Here is a 25,160-nt window from a genome sequence, read left to right as displayed (position 1 = left end):
CAATACATATAAACGTATACACACACACGCACACACATACATATATACATGCACATACACATATATATGTATATAGATATGAGTATATATAACAAAATATTTTAAAATGAAAACTTTCTTTTAAAAGCAATACATTGATTCAATATATGCTAACGTTTTATAGGATTATTTACTAAACATCAAGAAAACTTCAAATTAGTTATGGTATGTGACAATAGACAATCAACTGCTAATATAAAGTATTTCTACAGTCAATGAAGATAAGTGTCTAATTATGTTAAATCAGTTCTGTTTTAAAAATATGAGAATATTAATTATAATTAGGCAAGGTTATCCAGTCACTAGTAATGGAAGTGTAAAATTGTTTCCATTACGTCCGATACTATAGTGGAACTAATTCATGAGCAAAATATTTAAGAAATAATTGGCACCAATATCTAATCACCATCCCCAACATGTCTCACCAATATAATAAACTCAGACTAGATAATTTTCAGTAGGAGGATATAAGAAACATTTAGCTTATGCTCCTTTCTTGAGGGAGGACAGGACCAAGGATATACTACAGAGAAAGTTTAGACTTCCTCTGTAGAGAAAAGATCTAAATGTTTTGATATATAGGGGGAAAAGAGCTAAAATGAGCAAGACAGTCCAATGAATTTCATCTAGAATTAAAAAAAAAAAAATGTAAAGTCTAACAAAAGAAAAACAAAGCCCAGATAAAGAACAACTTCAATTTTAATAAACAAGATTGTTAAATAATATTTATAAGGTATAGATCTATAAGATATAGAGAAGACAGGATAGATAGATGATAAATGATAGATAGAGAGGAAGAGATCAAAATACAGAAAAAATAGACTGGCCAAATCTCGTTGCTCCTTCATTAGATTCCTCAATTGTCTCTTTTTTGACAGACAATTTTCAGTGTCCTCCACTATAATAAATTTTCCTTATTTCCTAAAAAATATTTTATACCCATTATTTCCAGTAGCTCAATCCTAAAGACAATCAATTAAATATATTAAAAAACACCAACAACACATAATGAGTTAACATATCACTTTCTATATAGACACATTGTATTGTCTATTACATTTATTCCATTTTTATTTTCAGGGTTCATTTTATATTTATGCTTAAGAAAGTTACCTTATATCTACGTAAAATAAAGTTGGCTATCTTTCTTTTTTCCTCTATGAGTTGTCAAATGTTTGTTATAAGAAAAGGGAAATCATATTGTAAAACCAGGTTTTCTATGAAAACAAAGTTGGCAAAAATAAAGATAACCCTAATTAACTGAAGATTAGCTTTTACATTAGCTCTTGTTTTTCAGTTACAGGTCCTGAAAATAAGTGGCCAGATGGAGGAATAGTGATACCTTGATAGGAAAAGAGGGCAATGGATATACACAGAAATATATTTTATCTCTTTCTCTTTTTTGGGGAGGGGGATGGGGGAAATATGTAGCAATTCTCCATAAAAAAAAAAAAATAAAATAAAATCTCAGAGATTAATAAACACAGTTTGAGATTAGATAAAGGGAAATTTTTCTTCAAATGATGTTTACACAGTATAAAATCCTCTATCTTTCCTGATCATTTGCCCTTTTCCTTTATTTATGTATTTTATTATCTTAATTTTTTTCTATTTTTAAGGGACAAAGAAAAGAATCAAGGAATAAAATGGCACAACTTACAACATGTCTAATTCTTTTTTTTTCAGCTTTGTTCTGAGCCTTTTTTTTTTTTATTGCTTTGGGATATAGGAAAGAGACAATCACTACTGTTTTAGCAAATGGCAATCAGTGTAAAAAACAAAACTAGTGTGTTCTTTCATGCTTGGATTTAAATTCTATATACAAATGCACATTCCTTCATGCTTAATTTAATTCTTCAATTTTTCTTCTTAAATGTCAAAATTGTGCATAAAATGCATGCAGTCAAATCATGAAATAACTACTTAAAGATTTTATTTCAGTGACAAGAAAATTGAAAGGAGAGTGTATCAACCAAACCTGTCCTTCTACCTAACTAGAAACAGAACCAAATCACATATCTGTATTCAAATTACATAAGAATAGCTAATTCCAAAACGAGAGTCAACTTCAGTGAAATACAGAATACAGAATATAAAGGGAATTGAGCATTGCTTGTTATTTTTCAGAGTCAATATTTAAATTCTGAGAAATATTTAATTTACATGAATTAAAAATTCTTTGGATTGAAATGTAAGTACAATGTAAGTACAATGGTACTTAGTACTTAGTACTTAGTAAAGCTAAAAACCACAAATAAGAAAAATACAAGTAGTTTTTATTTTACTTAATGTTCTTTCACTGTAATTTTGTTTATGATTAAACAACTTTTTTTCTAAATTCTCTTTTTTATAGCCATAAATCAACTAACTAAAATAATATTCTTGATAAATGATGTTTTCTAATAATCACTGGCTTTCTTTAGATTGATGCTATATTTTTAGAAATAATCTCTTTCTACATGAAGGTAACCTACAGACTCATAAAGAAGACTAGAAAGGTCAGTACTTTGCATTATGTACTCATACTCTAATTCAACACTGACTAAACAACAACTCATTTTAGGTGTGACCAAGGCATGGGGATGGGTGAGCGGAGGGTGGAAATTGAATAAAACAGCCCTTTGTTTCTAAAGAATCATGAAAGTGAAATTACAGGACAAAGTTATAAGTACTACTATACAGCTAAGGTCAGTGCTCCGGAAGCAGAGAAGGAAAGCAATCCTACCCAGAGGGTTAAAAAATGGCTAAGGAACACTAATTGGAGCTCTCAATAAAAATTTATGATGGTATAGCACTTGCATGAAACTTTGTCACCATTTTAGAGAACTGAGGCTCAGAGAAGTCAATTAACTTGCTGGAATTTCAATTAATTTCATTATGTCATAAATGAAAACAACATCCATCCTTTTAATATTATCGCAAGAATTTAAAAAATGTGTTTCATCATGCCTGATGCCCCTCCCCCCTCAAAAAATTCAGCAGACATTAGTCATCGTTATTGGATCTTAATTGCATCTTAATGAATTAATTAATTGTATCTTAATTAATTAATTTTATCTTAATTGTACCTTAATTGATTCAATATTGGATGACTGTTTAAATTGACCATATTATACTTTAATGACTATAGAATGCATCTTACATTTTTCTCCTTTCTCAAACTCTATATTTGAGATCTGTACATCTGTCTGTATCTCCATCATCTATATGTAAACAGATGCATGCATACATACATACATATAGCCTCTATCTATACAGATATGCAAGGTCTGTCAATTAAGTTCACAAACTCACTGCAACGATGTGGCTAACCTTTTTTTGATATCAGAAGGATAATTCATTATTAATTTGTACCAACTAGACAAACAGTTAACCTAGTTTACTATTTGGAAGTGCTGAAAAGGCTGCGTGAAAAAGTTAGACAACCTGAACTTTTTGCTAACAATTCATGGCTCTTGCATCATGACAATGCTCCGGCTCACACGGCACTGTCTGTGAGGGAGTTTTTAGCCAGTAAACAAATAACTGTATTGGAACACGCTCCCTACTCACCTGATCTGGTCCCCAATGACTTCTTTCTTTACCCAAAGATAAAGGAAATATTGAAAGGAAGACATTTGATGACATTCAGGACATCAAGGGTAATAGGACAACAACTCGATGGCCATTCCAGAAAAAGTGTTCCAAAATCTCTCAGCATGTGGATGGACCACATGCTGGTGTCTGTGCATAGCTTCCCAAGGGGAGAACTTTGAAGGTGACTGTAGTGATAGTCAGTGATGAGGTATGCAGCACTTTTTCTAAGATGAGATCACAAACTTAATTGTCTGACCTCGTATACATATGAACTACCCCAAATCACCAATGGACTCAGTCATTAACATTTTCTAAGTAAAAGATAATTTTCTAAGTAAAAGCTTAAAATAAGTGAAACAGATAATGAAAATAGTGGTCAAGGGATATGATATAAATGATATAATTTTGCAATAGATGAAGAATAGAAGCTTTAAAAATTGAGTGTGCAAGGAGGGACGTGTACAAATTAAGAAAAGTTTCTTTAAAACTAGAAAGATTTTGGGTGGCCTGGTAGCTCAGGTGGTTGGAGTGCTGTGATACTAATGCTGAGGTCACAGGTTTGATTCCCACATGCGCCAGTGAGCTGCTATTTTTAGAATAAGATTTGCAGTGTTCTCCCAAACAATACATGACAGCTTAGAAACATATGCCATGTAGGTATATAACTTATATTTCTGAAATACTTGCATTTTCCAAAGTCATGTTTAGAGCAATATTTTCTACTGTTATTTCCCCATTATGAATACAGAATAGCAGCTCAATTATCATAGAAAGTGTTAAAATGCACCTAAAGGGCAACGTGGCTATTATAAACAATTAAAAGCAAAAAGAAAGAAAAAAGTGTAGAGACAAATTAGAAGCAATTATTCTTAAGTCAAAGGACACATTTTACTTGCTAAAATATAATTCTCTAAATTTGCAGTGGCTATGACTGACCCCTGAATTAACACAGTCTCATTTTATATCAACAGGCATTAAAATCAGTAATTACCAGGATCTAGGATTTGTATGTTGTTTTATCTAAAAATATGCAATAACTAGCATACTATTATTCTATTATTATGATATTTTTTTGTCTTTTCCAAATGAAATTCATATGAATATCAAATGTACTCATCATCATCAAGAACAAAATGATTTAAAAATGAGCTTTTAATGAAGGTCAGGAAAGGTACAAAGGAATAAATTCCTCTCAATTTGTAACTTTTTTTTCTTTTTGTACTAGTCTCTATGAAGAAACAACTATTTTACCTATAAAATTTTAAAAAGTGAAAACACTTCATAAAGTTACACACTATACTTGTTTGCCCAATGCATTCTTTTTTAAAACTGAGCTATAATTGACACGTAACAGTAGTGTCAGGTGTACAACATAATGATTGAATATTTGTACATATTGTAAAGTGATCACCACAATAAGTCTAGTTAATAGCCATCACTATACATAGTTACACATATTTCTTTTGTCATGTTAAATTATTGACATAATTTATTTTTTTGTTTGTTCACTCTTAGGAATAATCCGATATGCTTTTCCCCTTTTCCCCCAATTATTGTCACTATACATTTTACTTTTAAATTCATAAATCTCTGAAACAATGCAGAGCTGCTATCAATTTACTATGATTAGTCTGATTGTAAAAGTCATATAACACATTCTTTCCAAACTATGTCTGCACATTTTATGATAAAAACCTTTATTTATTGATTTATTTTTTGCTCGCTTGTTTGGTTTGTTGATTGTTTTTCTTTCAAATCCACATTTATCTACGAGTATGTTCCAATACTATTTCCAGGTGACATCAACATAAATTAAAACAAAAGATATGAAGCAAGTATACAGGCCTTCTTTTACTCTAATTTACTTTTCCCTTGGGATGTAAATCATGCATACCTGCTCATTTTAGAACATGGTAGATAATTCAAACACAGACCAAGTATATGGGGCTTCAAAACAATAAGGGAGCAGCAATTCAGAATTCATAGACATGTTTTCTAGTACGAAATAAAAAGGGAAGGAAGAGGATTAATGTGACCTTTGAACACCAGGCTCTTTATTGATTACAAACTGAAAAAGGTCCAAAATGGTGACTGTAACAGAAAAAAACCTTTAACAGGAAAGGGACTATTCATGCAGTACTTTTGTGTTTTTCTTATTTTTACTGGTGTTTGTGAAGTTGCAATTTTGAAATATTTCTTACAAATGTCTATTTGGCCCCACCATGATTCTAGTTTTCCATGAAATGAAGTTGTCTTTAGCTGCTTTCTGAATTAACCCCAAAGGAGGTACAACTAATGGCTAGGTCATAGCAAAACAGTCCAAATATTCCTTTTAGAGAATGACCTAAAACCTCATGATATGATGGAACATGAAAAGTCGTGGTTTCATCAATCCTTTTTTTTGCTTATAGCTGTCAGTAAGATCTTACAAAAGTTCTGCTGCTGCTGGGTTTATGATATTATTTGGATTAGTTTGTTAGAAAAAGGATTCGAACAACTTTAGCATGGTCAGCACTGGTTTTCAAAAAAGCATACATAAATATATGGGGTGAAAAAAATAAAGGCCAGGCCATTGCATAATGTGCATATATCAACATGAAACTACAGCCAAGTATAAAAACCAAGAAATAAGCCTATAAAGGGAAATAAAGAGTTAGATTCAAGCACTATTAAATGGATGTGCCAAATGTCATCACACGTGCAATTTTTGCTAAGTCAACAGAGAAATTTAAATAGACAATGGGCAAAAATTAAATAGTTGGTGAGGGGAAACATTTTATGCTTAGAGACATGAAATAAATTTCCTGGCAGTTCTTGAGTAGGAAGCAGGTGTTTTTTCACTAGGGATTCAGTAGACATATATTTAGTACCTGTGCCTTGCACCCAATAGGCACTGAAAACACAGTACCAAATTAGCATTGCGTAACTAGGACATAGATTCAGCCATACGGTAATAAGACATTAAAATCTGACATTGATACGTATATTTCATAGCTAATTTTATTTTTAGAAACATAGGACTTATGTATTGATAAAGGATTTCCCAATAATTAATTAGGGTTTAAATAGTTATTATGCAATCATTGACTCATCACAGACTCTTGAAAACTCATCATTAGTTTAATACAATGTAAATTGTAAAAAAAATAAATAAATAGAAATTTAGGAGAAAATAATGCCTAATTTAATATTTAGATTGATTTATACTTCTACTTAAAGACCTTAAGTGATATTACCATTTATTTAGTACATGTGATCAATAAAACAAAGAAAGGTTTGTAAATATCTAACACACATATAAAAGTTTTTATCTGTTTTAATTATTTTTGTGATGTGAATATGAAGACTTTTAAAAACATGAGGCATAATATTGTTTTATAGAAAACTTTAATCCTTTAATACAGAATAGAGAAGACAGAATTTTCATCATCTAAAGTTTATTGCACCTGTCTACAATGAAATAATATTAAACCAGACAATTTTTGATGGAATAATATCACCAAGTCATTGATTTGAAATGAAGGCAGAAAAGCTTCATAACTTTTATTTCAATCCTGTGTCATATTATCAGGTTTTATGAGAATGTTCTCAACATAAACCTTATATAAAATGTTAGTATTCTGAATATAAAAATACCTTTGAAATTGAAGGTGTTTTGGCTTTTTAAAAAACTTTTAAGATAATCAAAATACACATTAAGATTCAACTATAGCAAGTACATTAAAACTCATGGATGGTATATGTGTTAGCTATCCTTTTTTCTTCCCTCCCCACCACAACACTTATTATAAAAAGAGTACATTATCTGACTCATTTTGAGTTTGGACTTATCCATGTAACCAGTAGAATGTGGGGAAGAAGTTCCAGAATGCTGGTTTTTAACGCATCATTTAAGAGACATTTCATGATTCCAGCTCATCCTCTTGTACCCCCACAAGAAGAGAATTCCCTGAGTAGCTGCTGATGCCAGATGAGGAGACAGGTATACCAGACCTGAATCCAACCCTTAGCCAAAGCCAAGTTAAGCTGCGTTAGCTGATTTCGGACAGCAAAGCAGAACCACAGTTGATTCTAAAACCAATGAGCTCTTAGATGTGCGGAAGTTAGTTCTACAACCTTAGTGCAGGAAACCTGACTAATACAGTAATATGTATTGTTCTCTAGCTTTGAACTGATTTTTCTCTAGTCTACTTACACATTATACATAATTGTGTTGTGCTATTTCTAATCTGTTGTGGAATGCGGCAAGATGAAAAGAAAAATGCTACATTTTAAATTAAGCATTATCTTTCATGATTAAACAATCAATTGCTATAAAAAGACTACAAAAGTTGCCCCAAATAGTTTGTGAAAGCCAATTAAGATAACATTTGAAAAAAATTCTGGGCTACAGTATATGGGTAATGTGCTGTCATTCTTAGTCATGAGGAGGATGTAATAAAAAAAAAAAATTTAAGAAAGACAACTCTTCATTTGCACAACTCATATGTGAATATCCATTGATGGCTCTTGCATGCTTGGTTTTCCTAGTATAACATATAAATTCTCTCACAGTTAAATGTAAACAGTCCTCTCTTTGCATGGTATCGTTTTAACTGACACTCACACATAATCAGAACCATGACCTCACGTTTGAGTGGTTCCGTGGGAACAGAAATTTGATCCAAGTAAGGACACAGTTCCAGTTCGCATGGGTTTCAGTTAACATGGTGTCCTGCGAAATAAAAACTGCCAGTATTGTTCAACAATTTTCAGTTAGCAAAAAATAACTTTTCAGTATTACTTTTACGTTTATCATTTCAATTTTGTTGCCTTAGAATTCAATATAAATAATGATTCATATTAGTCTTTTTCACAATTCTACGTATTTTATAACTTTTACCCTCTTTGGGGTTTCTGTACTTAGTTCCAATCTATTTCAAGGAACGTATTGATTGATTCAACTTAGTTATGTTTGACTAAAATGATCAAGACATTCATTTAAAGCTTAATTAAGAGAACTCATAAAAATTTGGAAAAGGGGAAGTTAGTCACACCTCAGTTTTTCAGTACGAATCAATTCTGAGATAGAATCCTCCCATCATTTATAAATAATGAAATGTAGGAAGCCTATTGATAAATTTATTGCTTTCAATTCCATTTCAATCTGTGTGGATCAACACTCTATGTTGAATGCATTTGTCTTAAATTCCAACTCCTCGATACAAATACTACTGAGAGAAATAACCTCAAGCATGGATTTTCTATTTTCTACATTTTAATAAATCTGTCACAAATCATTTTCTGTTAAGTACACAGTGATTCTTTGATGCTTTTAAAACTGTCCTTCAATAGCTCTGTAACTATCACCATAGAAACAGAGTACATTCTATGAAGCTTTAATTGTTGTATCTTCAAGTGGAATCTATCATGCTTTTATTGAGTCACTCTGGACCTATGTTATCAAAATTATATTCCAGCAGTATTGTTAAAGTTACATCATGAAATAAAGTTCCATTTATTCTTTGAGAGGTTTCTGTTTATTTATAAACTCTGAGCAGATAACATATTAAAACATTTTTGCAAGGCATTATTTGAATGAATCGTTTCCCCAAGGAAAATAAAAAAAGTGATTTTTATTTAATTTTAATGGAAGAGCATCTTTCAGCAGTAAAAGCAAAGGGGTTTGATTATCACATTCTATTCCACAATTTCAGGGGTCTGACAATTATAGAAATATCTGTTTATAATCTAGAACCCCAAATTGAATAACTGTGTGGGTCTTTTGTTTGAAGTCTTGGATCCTCAACTCTACATTTATCAAACTTATCTCTCCCCTATACTTAGAACTGTCATTAAAAATAAATATTATGACATAAGCTATAAACCATTATTCATTTGTGTCATTATGATTGCAGGCTAATTTTTTTAAATTTTTAAGTAGCCATGTAAAACTTAGTGGGCATCTTTTAGCTCAAATATAATTAATTCTATAATGGGATATTATTTATTTTGGGAAATGATTTATATATTTACTGGAATGAAAAACATTGACATCTGTAATTTCAGGTACTCAGTTTCCAATCAGAATGAAGTAAAATAGAAGTCACGGCAACTAAGCCGTAAATACCTATTAAATGGATAAATGATGATTTCTAAAATAAGTAGGCAAAAGTAGCAAGTCTTAATGAGCTAACCAATTTGGGAAATCAGCACCAATCTGGCCATTACCAGTGGTCGTGTTACTCCAATTAAATTCACAACAATATTAAGCCTTTAAGTTGCTGTAATTTTTAAAGCATCGTTATCTAATCATGACAACCCTTTGCTAGGTTAATGGATATTAACTATTTCAACCAGAGGTGACAGGGCTCAAAAACGTAAGCAACTTTCCAAACATAGAATCCAGTTATCCAAAATTGGAGACGGGGTAGTATACCACGTTAGGGTTCATACAAATAGTTACAAGAGGTGAATAGAATGCCACCAGTATACAAGATAAGAGAAGAATTATAGGCAACATAAACAATATACATTCAAGCCTTGAGTAAAACGAAGGAAGTACGTATTAGAGAACTGAAAGCCAATGTTAGGGCAGAGAAATATGGAATAGGCCTGTGATAGGTCAATGGAGAGGTAGAAGGGAGATAGATAATTCAAGACCCTGAAAGACATGATATTTATTTATTTTTTAACTTGACTCTAAGAGCAATGGTCTTGAGGAGATTTCATTTTTAAAAGAGATCTCTGAGTTGTGAAGACTAGAATAAAAGGGTGGGGGCAAGAAAAACAATGTGGAATTCTACTTTGGAAATAGCTGAAATCGGCTGAGACTAGGTATCAAGAACTGTCCTTGGTTTCTGGTATGAACAATTAGTGGACGGTAAAACCACTTATTAGAGAGCTAATCCTTGAGGAGTAACAGGTCTCAGAATAATGTCTTTGTCTTATTGTTTATTTAAGCTTGGGATGGTTGATTGGCAAAAATTCACTATTAGCCGTATTGAGTTAATGATGCTTATGTGACATCCCAGGAGAGAAGACGAGTAGACTGTTGAATATGCGGAACTAGAAAGTCTAGTTTGGAAATACAAATCTCCTAGAATAGGCTCTTGGAATCTGTGTGTGTAATCATTGCTTTAGTAAACACCATCAGCTTGGCATCTTCAATAGATGGCATTTGGGTTCCTCTGTACCAACATATAGACTATCTTTCTCAGAGTTCTCCAGACTTTGTGTGTGTGTGTGTGTGTGTGTGTGTGTGTGTGTGTGTGTGTGAAAACATAATTGATATAAACTTTACAATTCTAACCATTTTAAAATATATAGTTGGGTGGCATTACGTATAGTCACATTGTTGTGCAATCATCAGCACCACCCATCTCCAGACCTCTTTCATTTTCTCAAACTGAAACTCCATACCCATTAAACAACAATCTCCCATCCCACTTACCCCATATCCTAGAAATCACCTTCTACTCTCTGTCTCTATGAGTTTGACTACTCTAAGTACCTCATATAAGTAGAATCAAACAGTATTTGCCCAATGGTGAGTGGCTTATTTCATTTAGCAAATTATCTCCAAGGCCCATCCATGTTGTAGCAAGTGTCAGTGCTTCTTTCCCTTTTAAGGCTTAATAATATTCCATTTTATGTATATACCACATTTTGTTTATCCATTCATCTGTCAATGGACACCTAGGTTGCTTCCATCTGTTAGCTATTGTGAATAATGCTGCTGTGAACATGGGTGTACACATTTCTGTTAGAGTCCCTTTTTTTTTACAGTTTCTCTGGGTGTATACATAGAAGTGGAATTGCCAGATCATATACTTATTCTATGTTTAATTCCTTGTAGAACCACTATACTATTTACTACAGCAGCTGCATCATTTTTCCACGCTTTTTTTTTAAAGGGGATATCTATCAATCTCTATCTCTATCTCTATCTCTATCTCTATCTCTATCTCTATCTCTATCTCCATCTCTATCTCTATATTTATGTCATCACTGAAAACAATGAAAGTGTTGCCTTTCTGGTCTGCTGTTGAAGTCTTGCACTTTACCAACAACTGTGGGATATAAAACTGAAATGCAGCTTATCTTGTTTGAAATAGATGCTGTAGATTGGAAGAGATTTTAAAGATCACTGGGTCCTGTTACCTCAATGATCCCTAAAGGCACCTTCATCAGTCATACAAGACAGTTTTATAAAACTTTCAGTGACCAGAAGCCTGCTACATCTATTGGCTATGATAAAATCCAGCTTTATACCATCATCTATCTTTGTACGTGTCCTACTAGGTCTTCATCATGCCTTTTAGATCCACACAACATCTTGAACGTGACATTATTTCTGTCCCAAATTACAGAGAAAATGCAAAGCTGAATTCTGTAAACAAGTAAAAGTCATTCAATAACTACATTTTTGAAAGAGTAAATCTCTAAATTCTTTTCACAATACCTTAGTTAATGTATTGTATTATGGGATCTCCTAAAGCATATGACATTTTACATGGATACATTGATTGGACAGAACATCTTGTTTTTTCCTTTTTTTTTTTTTATGAACTTACGCTCTCTCTCTAAATTGATACGTTCCTCCTTATTCCTTGACAGAACATGTAATTGTAACATTATTGATATGAACTTAATAAAAGTTATGTTCCAAAGAAATATAAAGAAAACAGAAACTACACACACACAAAAGTGTTCAAAGTAGCTAGTAAAATGAATGACACTAAGTAGGATAGAAGCATTAAAAAAACAAACAAACAACAACAAAAAATAGTTTTCTTTTCTTCTTGGCTCATTTGAGTAGAAATATATGCACAAATGAAGAGGTACTGATTGATTGTGGTAATCAACAGTGAAAAACTTTGTTACTTAAGTCCTATTTATTCTGTTGATTTGCAAATGCTAATTATTTTTTTGCATTATTGGTTTACAATGACAGTCATATTTTTTAGGTTGCAAAAGCATATAAAAAGAACTATGAAAAAAAGAATGATTGCTTAGCATGTCAGGTTCGACATTTAGCAATTAAAATAATTGCAAAGAAAGTATAACTTATTATTTTTTTAAAGGGTCATCTTGGACAAGTTGCTTCATCTGTGTACCTTGGTTTCCTTAGGTGTAATAACCTGGGGATAATAATGGCACATAGCAAAGTTAGGAGGATTAAATGAGTTAATATTTATAAAGCTTAGAATAGTGCATGGCACTTAATATGAACTATGTAAGTGCTGTCGAATAAACAAATATAGTATTTAAAATAATATATTTATAAATTCAACAACTAATCCAGTGCCTACAATGTATAATATTTTGTCAAGCATCAGAGATTAAAAAACAAAAACAAAAAGATTGGTAAAAATATTTATCTTCAAACGCTACCTGTTTTCAGGGTCTTGTGAGAACACTGAAAACAGAGTGGCAGCACAGAGTATAGACAAATTATATTTTTGTGTAATAAGTGCCATAACAGAGGTGTTCAAATATTATAGGAGTGCATGGAAGTCAATTAGTCTACAAGTACCTCAATTTTTCCATTAGTCGTGATGATCCATAGATTCAGCGAGATTTGAGAATATCGATGAGTGTTTATTATACATTATTCTAAAAAAGGAACAAAGAAAAGTAGGCTCCTTCACAATTTATGTTTTGCTTTCCTAAACTCTTACTCTGTAGAATTTCTCCGTGAAGTCTTTTTTTATTATTTTTTTATTTTATTTTATTTTATTTTTATTAGTTTCAGGTGTACAAGACAAGGTACTACTTCGACGTTCATCATTTATATCCCTCACACTGTGAACCCCCCTCCTCCCATCCACTATCCCTCCGACCTCAGGCATCCACAGTATCCCTGAGCTGGTCTCCCAAATAGGACGCATGTCCATCGGATACCCAACAAAATCTTTACAACATTATTGAATACGTTCCCCAAAATTAATTTTCAGAAAACCCTGTGAAGTCTTTCCTGCCAATGTTTATTTTACAGAAAACTATGGTTTAGAAATACAAACAGCCTGTCCTGTCCCAGAGGTGGGGGTCAGGTTTCCAGAATCCTAGTTCGGAGATCTTTCTTTCAATCTATATGATGAAATTTCTGTTTGAATTCAATGTGACATCTTCAAATATTAGTTATTCAGATATGTACTATGTTGATATTGAAATATTAGTGGCGGCTATGCATTAACCAAACCTAAACTTTATTTTCAAATTGATAGTAACAGACAACTATCATGGTTGAGTTTTTCTAAAACAAAGATTATGCGTTTTACTTAGAAAATAATAGAGTCTCCAGTAATTCTTAAGTACGTACTAGTTATTATACAAGTATTAGAGAAGATTTTAAAAGGCAATATTTATGTAAAAGACAGTCAAATCTAGCAGATGAAAAAATATATTTCCTTAAGAAATAAGCAGACAATCACATGTTCTAAATAGGTAGACTATAGGAAAATCTAAAAGCAGAAATTACATGAAACATATATTTTTATAGACCTCTTTCCCTATCCTCAACTTCCTCATACAAGAGATAATAAATCAGCTATTTTTTATAGCTTTTTTCTTTGTGCCCAAAATTATTCTACCTGCTTTACATTCAAACATGAACACTTAAAACAACTTTATGAAGCAGGTGCTATTTGCCTTATCAATGAGGACACATGATTGCAACAAAATTAATAATGCACTGTACACATCTTCCAGCTGCTAAGTAGAGTTTTGTTAGATTTCAAAGCTTTTAATTTTTCTACTAGTCTATCTGCCCTGAAAGGGAAAAAAACAGGACTTTAATATTGGGTAATAGAGCATTTAGAGTGTTATTAAATGATTTGTGCTATGTTCTACATTTGATGTAGAATAAATTGAAATGAAATATTTCATTTATCTGAAAAGAAAAAAATTTCCATGAATGGTGTCAGCAGGGTCCATTGGAAGCTGGTACCACACATTTTATCTTTGCATACGAGCTACCTTCACAACAATGCTGATGTACTTGCAGGCTTTTTCAGCAGTCTGATAAATTGTATTTATGTTACACTATAAAGAGTAGAATGGTACTGTACCACACTGGTGAACTGACACACTGCAGTCATCTTATTAGGGCTGTCCAAACTCATCTGAAAAATATCATTAGTGTGTTCAATGTACAAAGAAGGATTGTCAAACCAGATGCAAATCTTACAAAAGGATTTCTTGACTTGACAGGTTGTCTGCACAAGGGACGCGATATTATGACTCACTAAGGAGCAATAAACAGCAGAGAGAAAATAACAACCCTCAATCAAGGGGAGTGATTTCTCTGGAGATTTTTATTTACTTATTTGGTATTAAAATCCCCTGGACACATGAAGTCTGAAACGATCAACTTTCTCGAGTCTTTTTTTTTTTTTTTTTTAACAAACCAGTGACTGATGAGACCAAATATTCCAATAGGTGATGAGATACTATGAAACACAGAAGAATCCTCTCACGATAGCTATCAATTGATATAGCATAATTAATCAAACAGCTAGCTTTCCCCTTTTCCCTTCCTACCATGGGCTTCTTCCTGCATAATCAGGCCAGAGGGTGAACGTCCCAGCCAGCACTCTAAGGTCTGCCCACCCCAGCCCCTTGGGTCGTGGGTAGTACAGCCCAGAGGGGTGAACTCAGGGCCATTTGAGCCAGGAACTCCCAGAACGATGGGTGCTAGAGGTATAAACTCCTGTTAGCTCTTTGGAACTCTTACTTTGTGGCAAAAGGCAAAGCCAGTGAAAACACATAACTCAGTTCTTTCAAATGCAGAATCCAAGGCAAGAATCCTGACTGCCTAGACCTAAGGTTGGTGGTACTAAGGGGCAGATGAGTGTTTTGTGAAGCCTGAGGTTTAAAAGTCCAGAGGTGTCATTAAAAAAATTAATCATAATAACACATTAGTAAGCAAAAGGAAGAATACACGGACCCTGTCTCTAGGGCCTTGTGAAGGGCCCTGGTGCAAGTGAGGTCCCTGAAACTTAAGCTTCCTCAGCCTCACAGTAAACATATTCTTGCCACAGGGTAGAAGGTAGAGGGAAGGTATTCTCAGTTTGCCATAATGCTTTAAGGAGGTTTTACTTATCTCTAGAGCCTAGCAAATGGACACACAAGTGGTTTCTTCAATTCCCTTAGTGTTGGTGGATGGACATCCTATCATTTGCCTCAATTTCCTGAGTCTCCTTGTCCTCCAGATAGTTCATAAAAAACAATATGGCCTCCCTGACCAGCTCTGGGAATTCAAGATGGCGCTGCTTTCACAGCTGGTGAGCCCATCTTTACCTTCTAGATTTTCAGGACTGGTGTCAGATTCTAGTCTGTGGTCTTCAGTTTTCTTGGGCTTAACTCAGCATCTGTCCACTGTGTTCCAACTGCAGAAAACACATGTGAAACTCTCTGAATGAGTCCCTTGACAACCTAGGCTTGAGATTAGAAAGTGATGCCTTGGAACTCTAACTCCCCCTCCAAAAGCTGTTGGGAGGCTCACATTTAGGCAACAGCTTTCTCCACAGGAGTCTCTTCACTTAACTCCTCGGACAGCTGTTTCTACTCTTGAATTGACCAAAAGCATAAAACAGGTACCATTTCTTTTGACAACCTGGATGGCAAGTAGGCTGTTTCATGTTCATAATAGTATCCTAATATTTCATATATTCATGTCTCGATTTGTTTATTTTTCCAAATAAAAATCCTGTACATTAATAGTCACAATTAATTAAAAGATATCCCAAAAATGGAAGAAAGTTTTGCACATAGCAGTTCAAGGTTATAAATCAGAATATACAAAGAACTTGTCCAAATAAAAATGAAGGAAGACAAATCCCCAATAAAGAAATGGGCAAAAGCTATGACAGGCAATTGATGGAACAGTAAACATAAGTGTCCAATAAACATTTGCAAAGAGGCTCAACCACACTAGAAATATGTCAAAGTAAATCAAAACCACAAACAGATGTGGTTTCACACCCACAAGATTTGCAAATTATAAAGCCTTACAAAGCTAAGTGTGGGCAAGGGTATGAACAGTAATGACTCCTGGGGATAGTTTAGCCCTCTGTTAAATTGAAAGAGGTACCTGTCTTACAACCCTGCCCTCCCACCTCTAGAGAAACCTCACACCAGTTCCATAGCAAAATTGTTTATAAAGCAAAATTGTTTCATAGCAAAATTGTTTATAAAGCAAACAAGTACTCATAGCAAAATTGTTTATAAAGCAAACAAGTATTCATAGCAAAATTGTTTATAAAGCAAACACTGCAGCCATGTACATATCCACTGATAGGATATTAGATAAACACATTTTGATAAATTTATACAATGGAATATTATACACCAATACAAATAACTGAACTAGAGTTGTAAGTTCAACATTTACCAGCACACGGCTGCGTGGCGGTTGTGCCTCCTGGATACCTAAGGCCTGTGGTGGGGAGGAGGGAGCTGACTGACCCTGACTGGTCCCAGGACAAGAATAGGACCTTTGTGAAATTATCTAGGGAAGTGGATTTGGGCTGATATTGAAGGAGAGTTTTCTAACAGGCCAGGCTGGCCAAGATCAGAAGACACATTGTTCTAAGGGAATGAGCTGCCTGTAGTTGGAGGGATGCAAGCAGAGGTTGAGCAACTTTGTGGACGGTGTAACTAGCATTGGATATCAGTAGTGTAGGGCTGGAGTTGGATAAATATGGTCTGTATGACCCCTCTTCCATCCCCAGAGGCCCTGTGGCTCTGTGATTCAGTGACTTTGTAAGTGTAGTCAACTGAGGAAAGGACCGAATGAATAATCCAACTGTGATACAGCCACGTGAGGCAACAGTGCTCACTAATGAAAGGGCATGGACCGCGCGGCACATGCACAAACATGAATAAATCTCCAAAACATGTTTAGTGAAAAAAGCCTTGCACAAGAGGCCACAAACTATGATTCCATTTATGTCATGCCTCAGTTTCCAATATTTTTTAAATGGGAGAGAGAGTTTTAAGGCACCAAGGGATAGACGGTAAATAAAAGCTAGAGATCAAGTATAGAATAAAAGTAAAGAATTATAAGAATTCACATAAGGACCTAAGAGGAATTTACTTATATTCATTTACTCATTTTCAGTGAGAATCAATGGCAATGATTCAGATAGGAATTTTGTGCAAAGCACATTTATATATAGTCCCACTTATATAGTTTCATTGATAATATTCAATATAAATTAAAAGAATATAAAAAGCCTCCCTTGACTAAACTATTACTAATTCAAAATAACATGTTGGATTGTCCCAATATTACATTATTTTATCATAATTATAATAAAACTACACATATTTCTTCTCATTGCAAGTGCTTGGTAATATAATTTTTATTTAATAACTATATTTAATTACCCTAGGTTCTGAAATATGCACTGACTCAATTCTCTTCACATTTCATCATCTCCAATGCCAGCACCCTAGTCCAAGCTACTGTCAACAATCAACTAAATGGTCTATTACAGACACTCAATCCATCTTTCATTTCGTGGTGTGCTGGTAAATTAAGTTAACCACCAGCTCGCTGGGAGAGGCAAAAGCCCTGATTTGTAAGATTTGCCAATTACTATCATGTAAATACATCCACCGGGGCTAATTTCAAGCTTCCAAGTAAGATCACTGAACCTGTACTTGGGAAGAAATGGTCACAAATTAGCTCTCTGAGGCCAGCTCCATCACACCACTGCCCTCACCACACCCAATTTGTTTTCTGTAAGAACCCAGGATGCAGTTTTCAAAAGATCACGTCACTTGGGGCCTGGTTAAAAACATGTTTTTGACTTATTTTTACTTCCCTCAGCCTTCTTTTAATTTCTCCCAGCTCGCAGCCTTCACAGAGTATTGAACAAGCTGTTGTCTTTGCTGGTAAATTCTTCCTTTGCTTTTTTACTGACATCCTTGGCTATGTTAAACCTGCCCTACACTATGCCCTTATAATACAATATACCTGTACCTTACAGCCACTATCACATCTTTAACCTTGACGCAACCAATCAATTAATATGTGTCTCTCTGGTGACACTCAAATTTATGAGAGACAGTACTTGGCACTTCAACTTCAAATCCCCAGCCCTGAGCACACTGCCAAGAACAAAGCAAATACTCAAGAATTACCTGGTTTTGATGGATTAAACTAGTGAATAAATGTGTACCTGAAAGCATAGATAAATATGTTCCCCTGAAATTTGTCAAGGGGTTGAGATTAGCTGGTAAGAGGAGTCTTTGATGTGTCTCCAGTATAGCTAGAGTTTGTGTAACAACTTCAGAGATGACATTAGAGAGTACTTAAAATTTTCAAAACTTAATATACAGTATTCATGCAGATATAAAAGTCAAGAAAAATAGATAACAGAACTTTAAACGTGTGTTAAGTATCCCCTAAGAATAAAATAGGTTAGTTTTAGCCATTCTTAAAAGTAGGACATTATTTTTATGATTGCATCTATGCCCTTTCAGAAGCAGCTCAATGAACCTTTTTGATATCAACAAAATTCTGCACTACAAGGAGGCCTTGAACCTGGACTGAATGACAGCAGGTTTAGCTAATGCGTCATTTCCACAAATTGAAACAATAAAATTAAATCTCTTAGGAAGTTTTGGTCTCTCTATATAAAGTAAAATAAAAACATGGAAATGGGCAAAGAAGTAATAGGATGATTTCTCTCTTATATACACTTCTGTATTTCTAAATTTACAATGGACACGAAATCCCTTCATTTCAGGTATTGATTTATGGGATGTACAAACAGAGTAAGTTCATTTCAGCAAACATATGTCTAATAAAAGCACAAAATAGAACCCAAAACTAATCATGGAAGGGGTTTCTTCATTTTCTTCATATTTTGAATCATTAGTGCTCATTAGCACATAACTGTGATTTGAGAAATGGATAGGTTTGAGTAACATGCTGAGTGTGGCTGGGTAGGTGGACATATTTGTAATATTGTGATTTTATAGATTTATAAATTTTTGTGTTCAACGCTTTCTCCAGCGTAGATCTCAAAATTCTACGCTCATGATCAAATAATTGAAAACTGTATACTCTTATTGGATCACAATTTTTTTCTCTTTTTCTTGCAAATGTATACTTTCCAAGGTATTCTGAGCTACCTGTCAGACTATACTAAAAAATAAAGTAAAATCCACACCTTTGCTTTGTGAATTAAGATGAACTTTAGATATCTCAACAAGAGAAAAGCTCTCTAGAGCTCCTCCTATAGTGCTCAGAATGCAACTTTCCTTCCTAAAAGATTTGGTATTTTATCCCTATCCCTTGCTATGCTGAAAAATGTATACTTCATTCCTAATAGGAATCTATAATTCCTACTTCTTTCCCTATTGAAAATGTTTAAAAACTGATAAATACGTAAGAATATTTAAAAACAAACTGTCAAAATTAGAATATTTATCATCAGACTATGACTAAAAGTTTGTAAGAAAATATTTCAGTCATAAAATATTTTTTTTATATTCTAAAATTACATATCAATACAATGGTATAATTAAGACCAATATCCTGGGTTTATTTTCATAACTTTATTCTGATACATTGATAAACCTGACCTAACTTTATAAACAATCATATGCCTAAATCAAAATCTGTACCTTACATAAACAGTGTCTGTTGCCTTTATACCGTGATTTGTCTCTTACGCACAGGTTTTAACTATTTTCCTTCATTATAACATTCTTGAAAATACATTTTCTTCCATATTCTTTCTCATGGACTTTCTAATGTACTCTGATGCCCATATATTGAGATTGTTGCAGTTCTTAGCAAGAGATTTGCTGAGCTCTGAATTGCATGATTCTATAAGTCCTATGTTTCAAAGATTCAATGGTTTAAAAATTTATCACATGAAGCCTATAAAACTAAATTGAAAATTTTTCTTAAAGAAATAATTCCATCCTGAATTTAAAGGAATTATTAGCTATCCAAAGACTGTACCTCAACTTGCAGCATTCTAATATATTTGTATTATATTGGTGAGTTATTATTTTTCCTAATGGGAAATCCAAAACATATAAAACTAATACCATACAGGGTTTTGGTAACTCCATTTATAAAACGTGGTATGGTTAGACCCAATGTATCTGTTGTAAAAAAAATATAATATATATATATATATATATTATTTTTACATATAAAAATAATATATATATATTATTTTTTATATATAAAAATGTATATGTATATATATTTTGTATATTCTTGCCTTCCTATTGTGTTTCAGGCATTGCACTGTAGTTAGCTAAAGAAACTTCCATATTAAAAAGAAAAAACTATGGTTAAGAATGTTTCAAAAAAGCTAGCCCACAGCCTGAATTCCTAACCACCCAAGAAGGTGGTTGATCCAGTACTTCCCAATAGTACAGCTGGATCAAATAATATGAAACAAAATTAAGTAGGTGAAAAATGACTTAAAACAAGAAACAAAGTCACACATAACTCTATTTTAATGTAGTATTTTAATGTCTATAGTTTAAATATAATAAGAATTCTGACTTAGAAATAATGGTGATTATATTATTACCTATATTGAATGTCCATTGTTTTGACATCCAAACATTAATCCCTGCTTCTTACATCAATATCACCCATATTTCAAATCTGGAATCATCTTTCCACTGTCATCTTCACCTATGCACCAGAGTTTGTCAGGTAATGTGGCTCGAGCCAATCATATTAAATTCTCCAGGGCATAGTAATTACTCTAGCACAGTCTTGTCAAACAAGCTAAGCTAGTCAAAGTCAGTGACACTCAAATCTACGTTTCGTCCATTTGTTTCTTTGTTTGTTTTGATTAAAGGGAAAGAGAAATCATCTCCTTACACTGATATAATGTGATGGTTCAGTGCGATGTCGGAGGGATAGTGGAAGGGGGGATGGGAAGGGGGATTCACAGAGTGAGGGATATAAATGATGAACATCTAAGTATTACCTTGTCTTATTCACCTGAAACTAATAAAAAAAATTTGAAAAAATAAAAGAATAAAGACTAAAACTTTCTAAAAAAAATAAAAAGTGATGGTGGGAAGTGAGGAGCTGGTGAAAATAAAGAAGAAAAACTATTTTAGGTTGGTGGGTCAGTATCTCATTGTGAGGCCACAGACCCATTTGAATGTTTTTTCTCTTTTATGTGCTCCATCACCTTCATAAATTAAGTGGCGATGTTCCATGTCCCTTTGAAGAGATAGCCAATGAATTGATATGAAATTGTTTTTGATCTGTTGGAAGGATTTACCATATCTGGGATCTCCACCACTAGTCTCATTAGAGCCTGCTTCAGATATACCTTAATCTAAGAATCTGAGTTAGACCAGTGCAAATATATGTATTCACTTTCTAATCTCAATTTATAAACAAAAAATAAATTAACTTTCTACTTAGTTAGCTATATCAATTTAAGCATGATTTAAAGTATATAAGAAAATGTTTAATGTCTTTACTCAGCCCTTAAAATTAGCACATATTACATTCTAAATCTCTCATAGCACATCTGAAGCTAGATCAAGAATATTCTAGGCATTTTTTAAAGCCAGTGATAAAGTTATAATGTCCAAATCCTATGTTATTAATATGCAAATAAATATAAATTTCATCACATAAAAAAAAAAAAAACATAAAAGTCCATCCCAGTAGCTGCTGAATGCAGTAATGTCACCATTAGAGGAAACTCCCTGAAAAATGGAAACTACAGATAGGAAAGCAGAGCAAGGAGATACAGACGGAGAGAATAACTTTTTATGACATTATTTGAGTACAAGACTCAACCATATTTGAGGAAATTTCAACCTCTATACTTTTTAATCACATGAGCCAAGAACAACAGCCACCCTTAATGTTTCTGAAACCAATCTGCATTGGGGCTTCTCTCATTAGCAAACAAGAGTTTTGAATTATTCATTATGTTTTAGCATTTATGCTGTGTTCTTGCCATATATTCATTCACACCTATCATTTAATTCTCAAAATAGCAACATGAGGTATGGAGGGCATATGTAATCTCCATTTGATAGATGACCACTATTTGAATGGCTTCATTAAGATCAAAATTCAATAAATATGTTCGAAAAACTACTTTTTATTTTTTTTTTAAATATGAGATGTATATGCCTTTCTAGTCAGCTCAAATTGTAAGAAGAATGTAACAGAGACATTAATCAAGTAGTCAAGAGCTAACTGAATCTGAGATGTGAGGGAGAAAATATATGGAGATTTAAAAAAAAAGAAAAATAATGTTAGCTTTATATAAACGTAGAAGTCAGAAAGAATCAAAAGTTTAAGGGGGCTAGAGGAATCATTAATTTGGTTTTAGACACACTTAAGTATAAGATTCTGGTAGGACACCTAGCTAGACAATTCACGTCAGCAACTTTAAATATTAGACTTACATTCAGAAATGACTTCAGGAGAAGAATATATATCTGTAAATCATCAACAATGTTGATGGTTGAAGCTATGTAAAGGGCAACATAAGTAATACTTTTAGGTTTTTTTTTTAGATTTCAGGTCCTTTACCAACTTAACATCACATAATACTCACAATGACCCAATAATGATGGTGATATCACACCAATTAATAGATGAGGAAAGGGAAGCATGGAGTTTAAATGTCCCTATTTTCATCTAATATGTAGCAGAGTTAAGATTTTATCCAACATCTCTCTGACTCAGAAAAATAAAAACAATAACAAAATCTAAATGAATTAATGAATGTTATTGTTGAGAAATAGTGCTTAACCAAGAAAGTAGATTCAAAGAACACAGAGGAGTATCAGAGTGGATATAGGGTAACAGGAAGAAAAGGGACAGCCAGTTAATAAATGTTGTCTGCTTTAATACATATCTTATAAAAAATAAAGAAGATTGAGTATTTATTAAGTAGATAAAGATTGGAAAAAAAACACAATTTATGTAAGGAAATAACAGTATTTACCAGTGTTGAACAGAGTCATTGAAAGATAATTAACATAATTTAAGATCCAATTACAAATATATAGGTAACTTATGTAAACTCATATATATATATATATATATATATATATATATATATATATATATATATATATCAGGAAAATACATCTGAGTTTTCAAATATAACTCAATTGGCTTATATGAGATGTAATGTTCCTCCTATTAGACAAAAATGGCTTTTGGAACCTAAAAATTACACTATATTAAGAGCAGTTAAATTGTTTTCACTTTTAGATTTATTCAAATTGAATTACAATCATTACTTTCTGAATTGGTTTATATTTCTTTTCTCTATAATGAGAATATTAATAATATCTTTGCGCAATCAAATATATACATTGTTCCATTTAAATTCAACATTATTGAATGTAACATTAAGGGATTTTCTAATTGATTTCAAAAAGAGTATCAGGCACTTATTCCAGAGAATGCTATCTTCAGGAGCTTATTCAGTAGAAAGACATTAAGAAACAAACAAGTTATCCAACAGGGAAAAGTAGCAGGCGCATCAAGGTAACTCGTACCTCTTTCATGAGGAGGTTAGCCAGCAATCCTTGGCAACACCATACATCACTTAGTCTCTAAACTTAAAGCAGGTATGGCACTACTTTGACTGGAAAATCATCAGTAGGTTTTCCCTTTTCACTTATTTAATGTATACCTAGAAATAATCCTAGTTTATTTGATATTTCAAGTCCATATATCTTATATCCATTACCATAAATTTATTTCTCTTCCACCATTATATGGGAAAAAATCTATCATTTATTAATTACAAGATCAAATTTAAATTCAGCTTGATCTGTTTAAATAGCAAAAATATGGAAACAATAAATAGTGTCAAGTGTTACTTTAGGATAATTTATTTAAAATAGTTAAAAAGAATAACTTCCATTTTTTATAAAAATGCAAACCAAAGTTAGGCTAGCAAATTTATATTGAAAACTGATCACATTTTAGACCATTGAAGCCTACAAACATAAACTAAGCAATCCAAGAAAAGTGGATCCACAATAACAATATTAAGGAAATAAAGTGCTTTAAACTACTTACCCAATGTTCCTAAGATAATGTAACAAAATAAAACTTAGTTCAAACACATGAATTTAGAAGACACAGAAGTTATTCATGAGACGACATATTAATTTTTTTAAATGTTGTACAAAATGTATTTCTGTCCTCTCAATTTGCTAGTATTAACACACATTATAAATCACAGTCTGAGCAATCTAATTCTGATCAGTAATCTAATTAGTCATCAAAGCTCTAAAAATTAAAATGAATAACTTACTGTTTGGAAGGTTCAGGAAGTTTTATTTCTTCTCTTTTCTTCATTTCTATTGTTGATTCCATAGGAGTGAGAACTACAGCAGCACATGAGACTACAGAGTGGTATGAGTCCTCCCGGCAAACTGTTTTATTAAAGAATTAATTGTGAATGTCAAAATTATTTATTGATTATTTTCACTTTCCCGTTTTCTCTTTTTTTATTTTCAGTCAAATGAAAGAAACAATTCAACTAAAATATTATCATTAAATTATCCTTAAT

The 25,160-nt window shown here is 32.8% G+C and overlaps 1 protein-coding gene across 5 annotated transcripts in view; it reads right to left on the bottom strand.

Annotated features, from left to right (window-relative positions):
- The window catches only part of CCSER1 (coiled-coil serine rich protein 1), a 1,122,213-nt gene that overhangs the window by 838,453 nt on the left and 258,600 nt on the right, over positions 1 to 25,160 (bottom strand). For all 5 annotated transcript variants that reach the window (XM_081047475.1, XM_081047472.1, XM_081047474.1 and 2 more), the window contains one exon: positions 24,903 to 25,023. In XM_081047475.1, the coding sequence (XP_080903601.1) occupies positions 24,903 to 25,023 (121 nt within the window). The remainder of the gene's footprint in view (positions 1 to 24,902; positions 25,024 to 25,160) is intronic.

This window comes from Rhinolophus hipposideros (genome assembly GCF_964194185.1).
Source record: "Rhinolophus hipposideros genome assembly, chromosome: 1".
NCBI classification, from domain to species: Eukaryota; Metazoa; Chordata; class Mammalia; order Chiroptera; family Rhinolophidae; genus Rhinolophus; species Rhinolophus hipposideros.
Note: the sequence above shows the minus strand (reverse complement) of the source record. Positions and strands in the feature narration are given on the sequence as shown.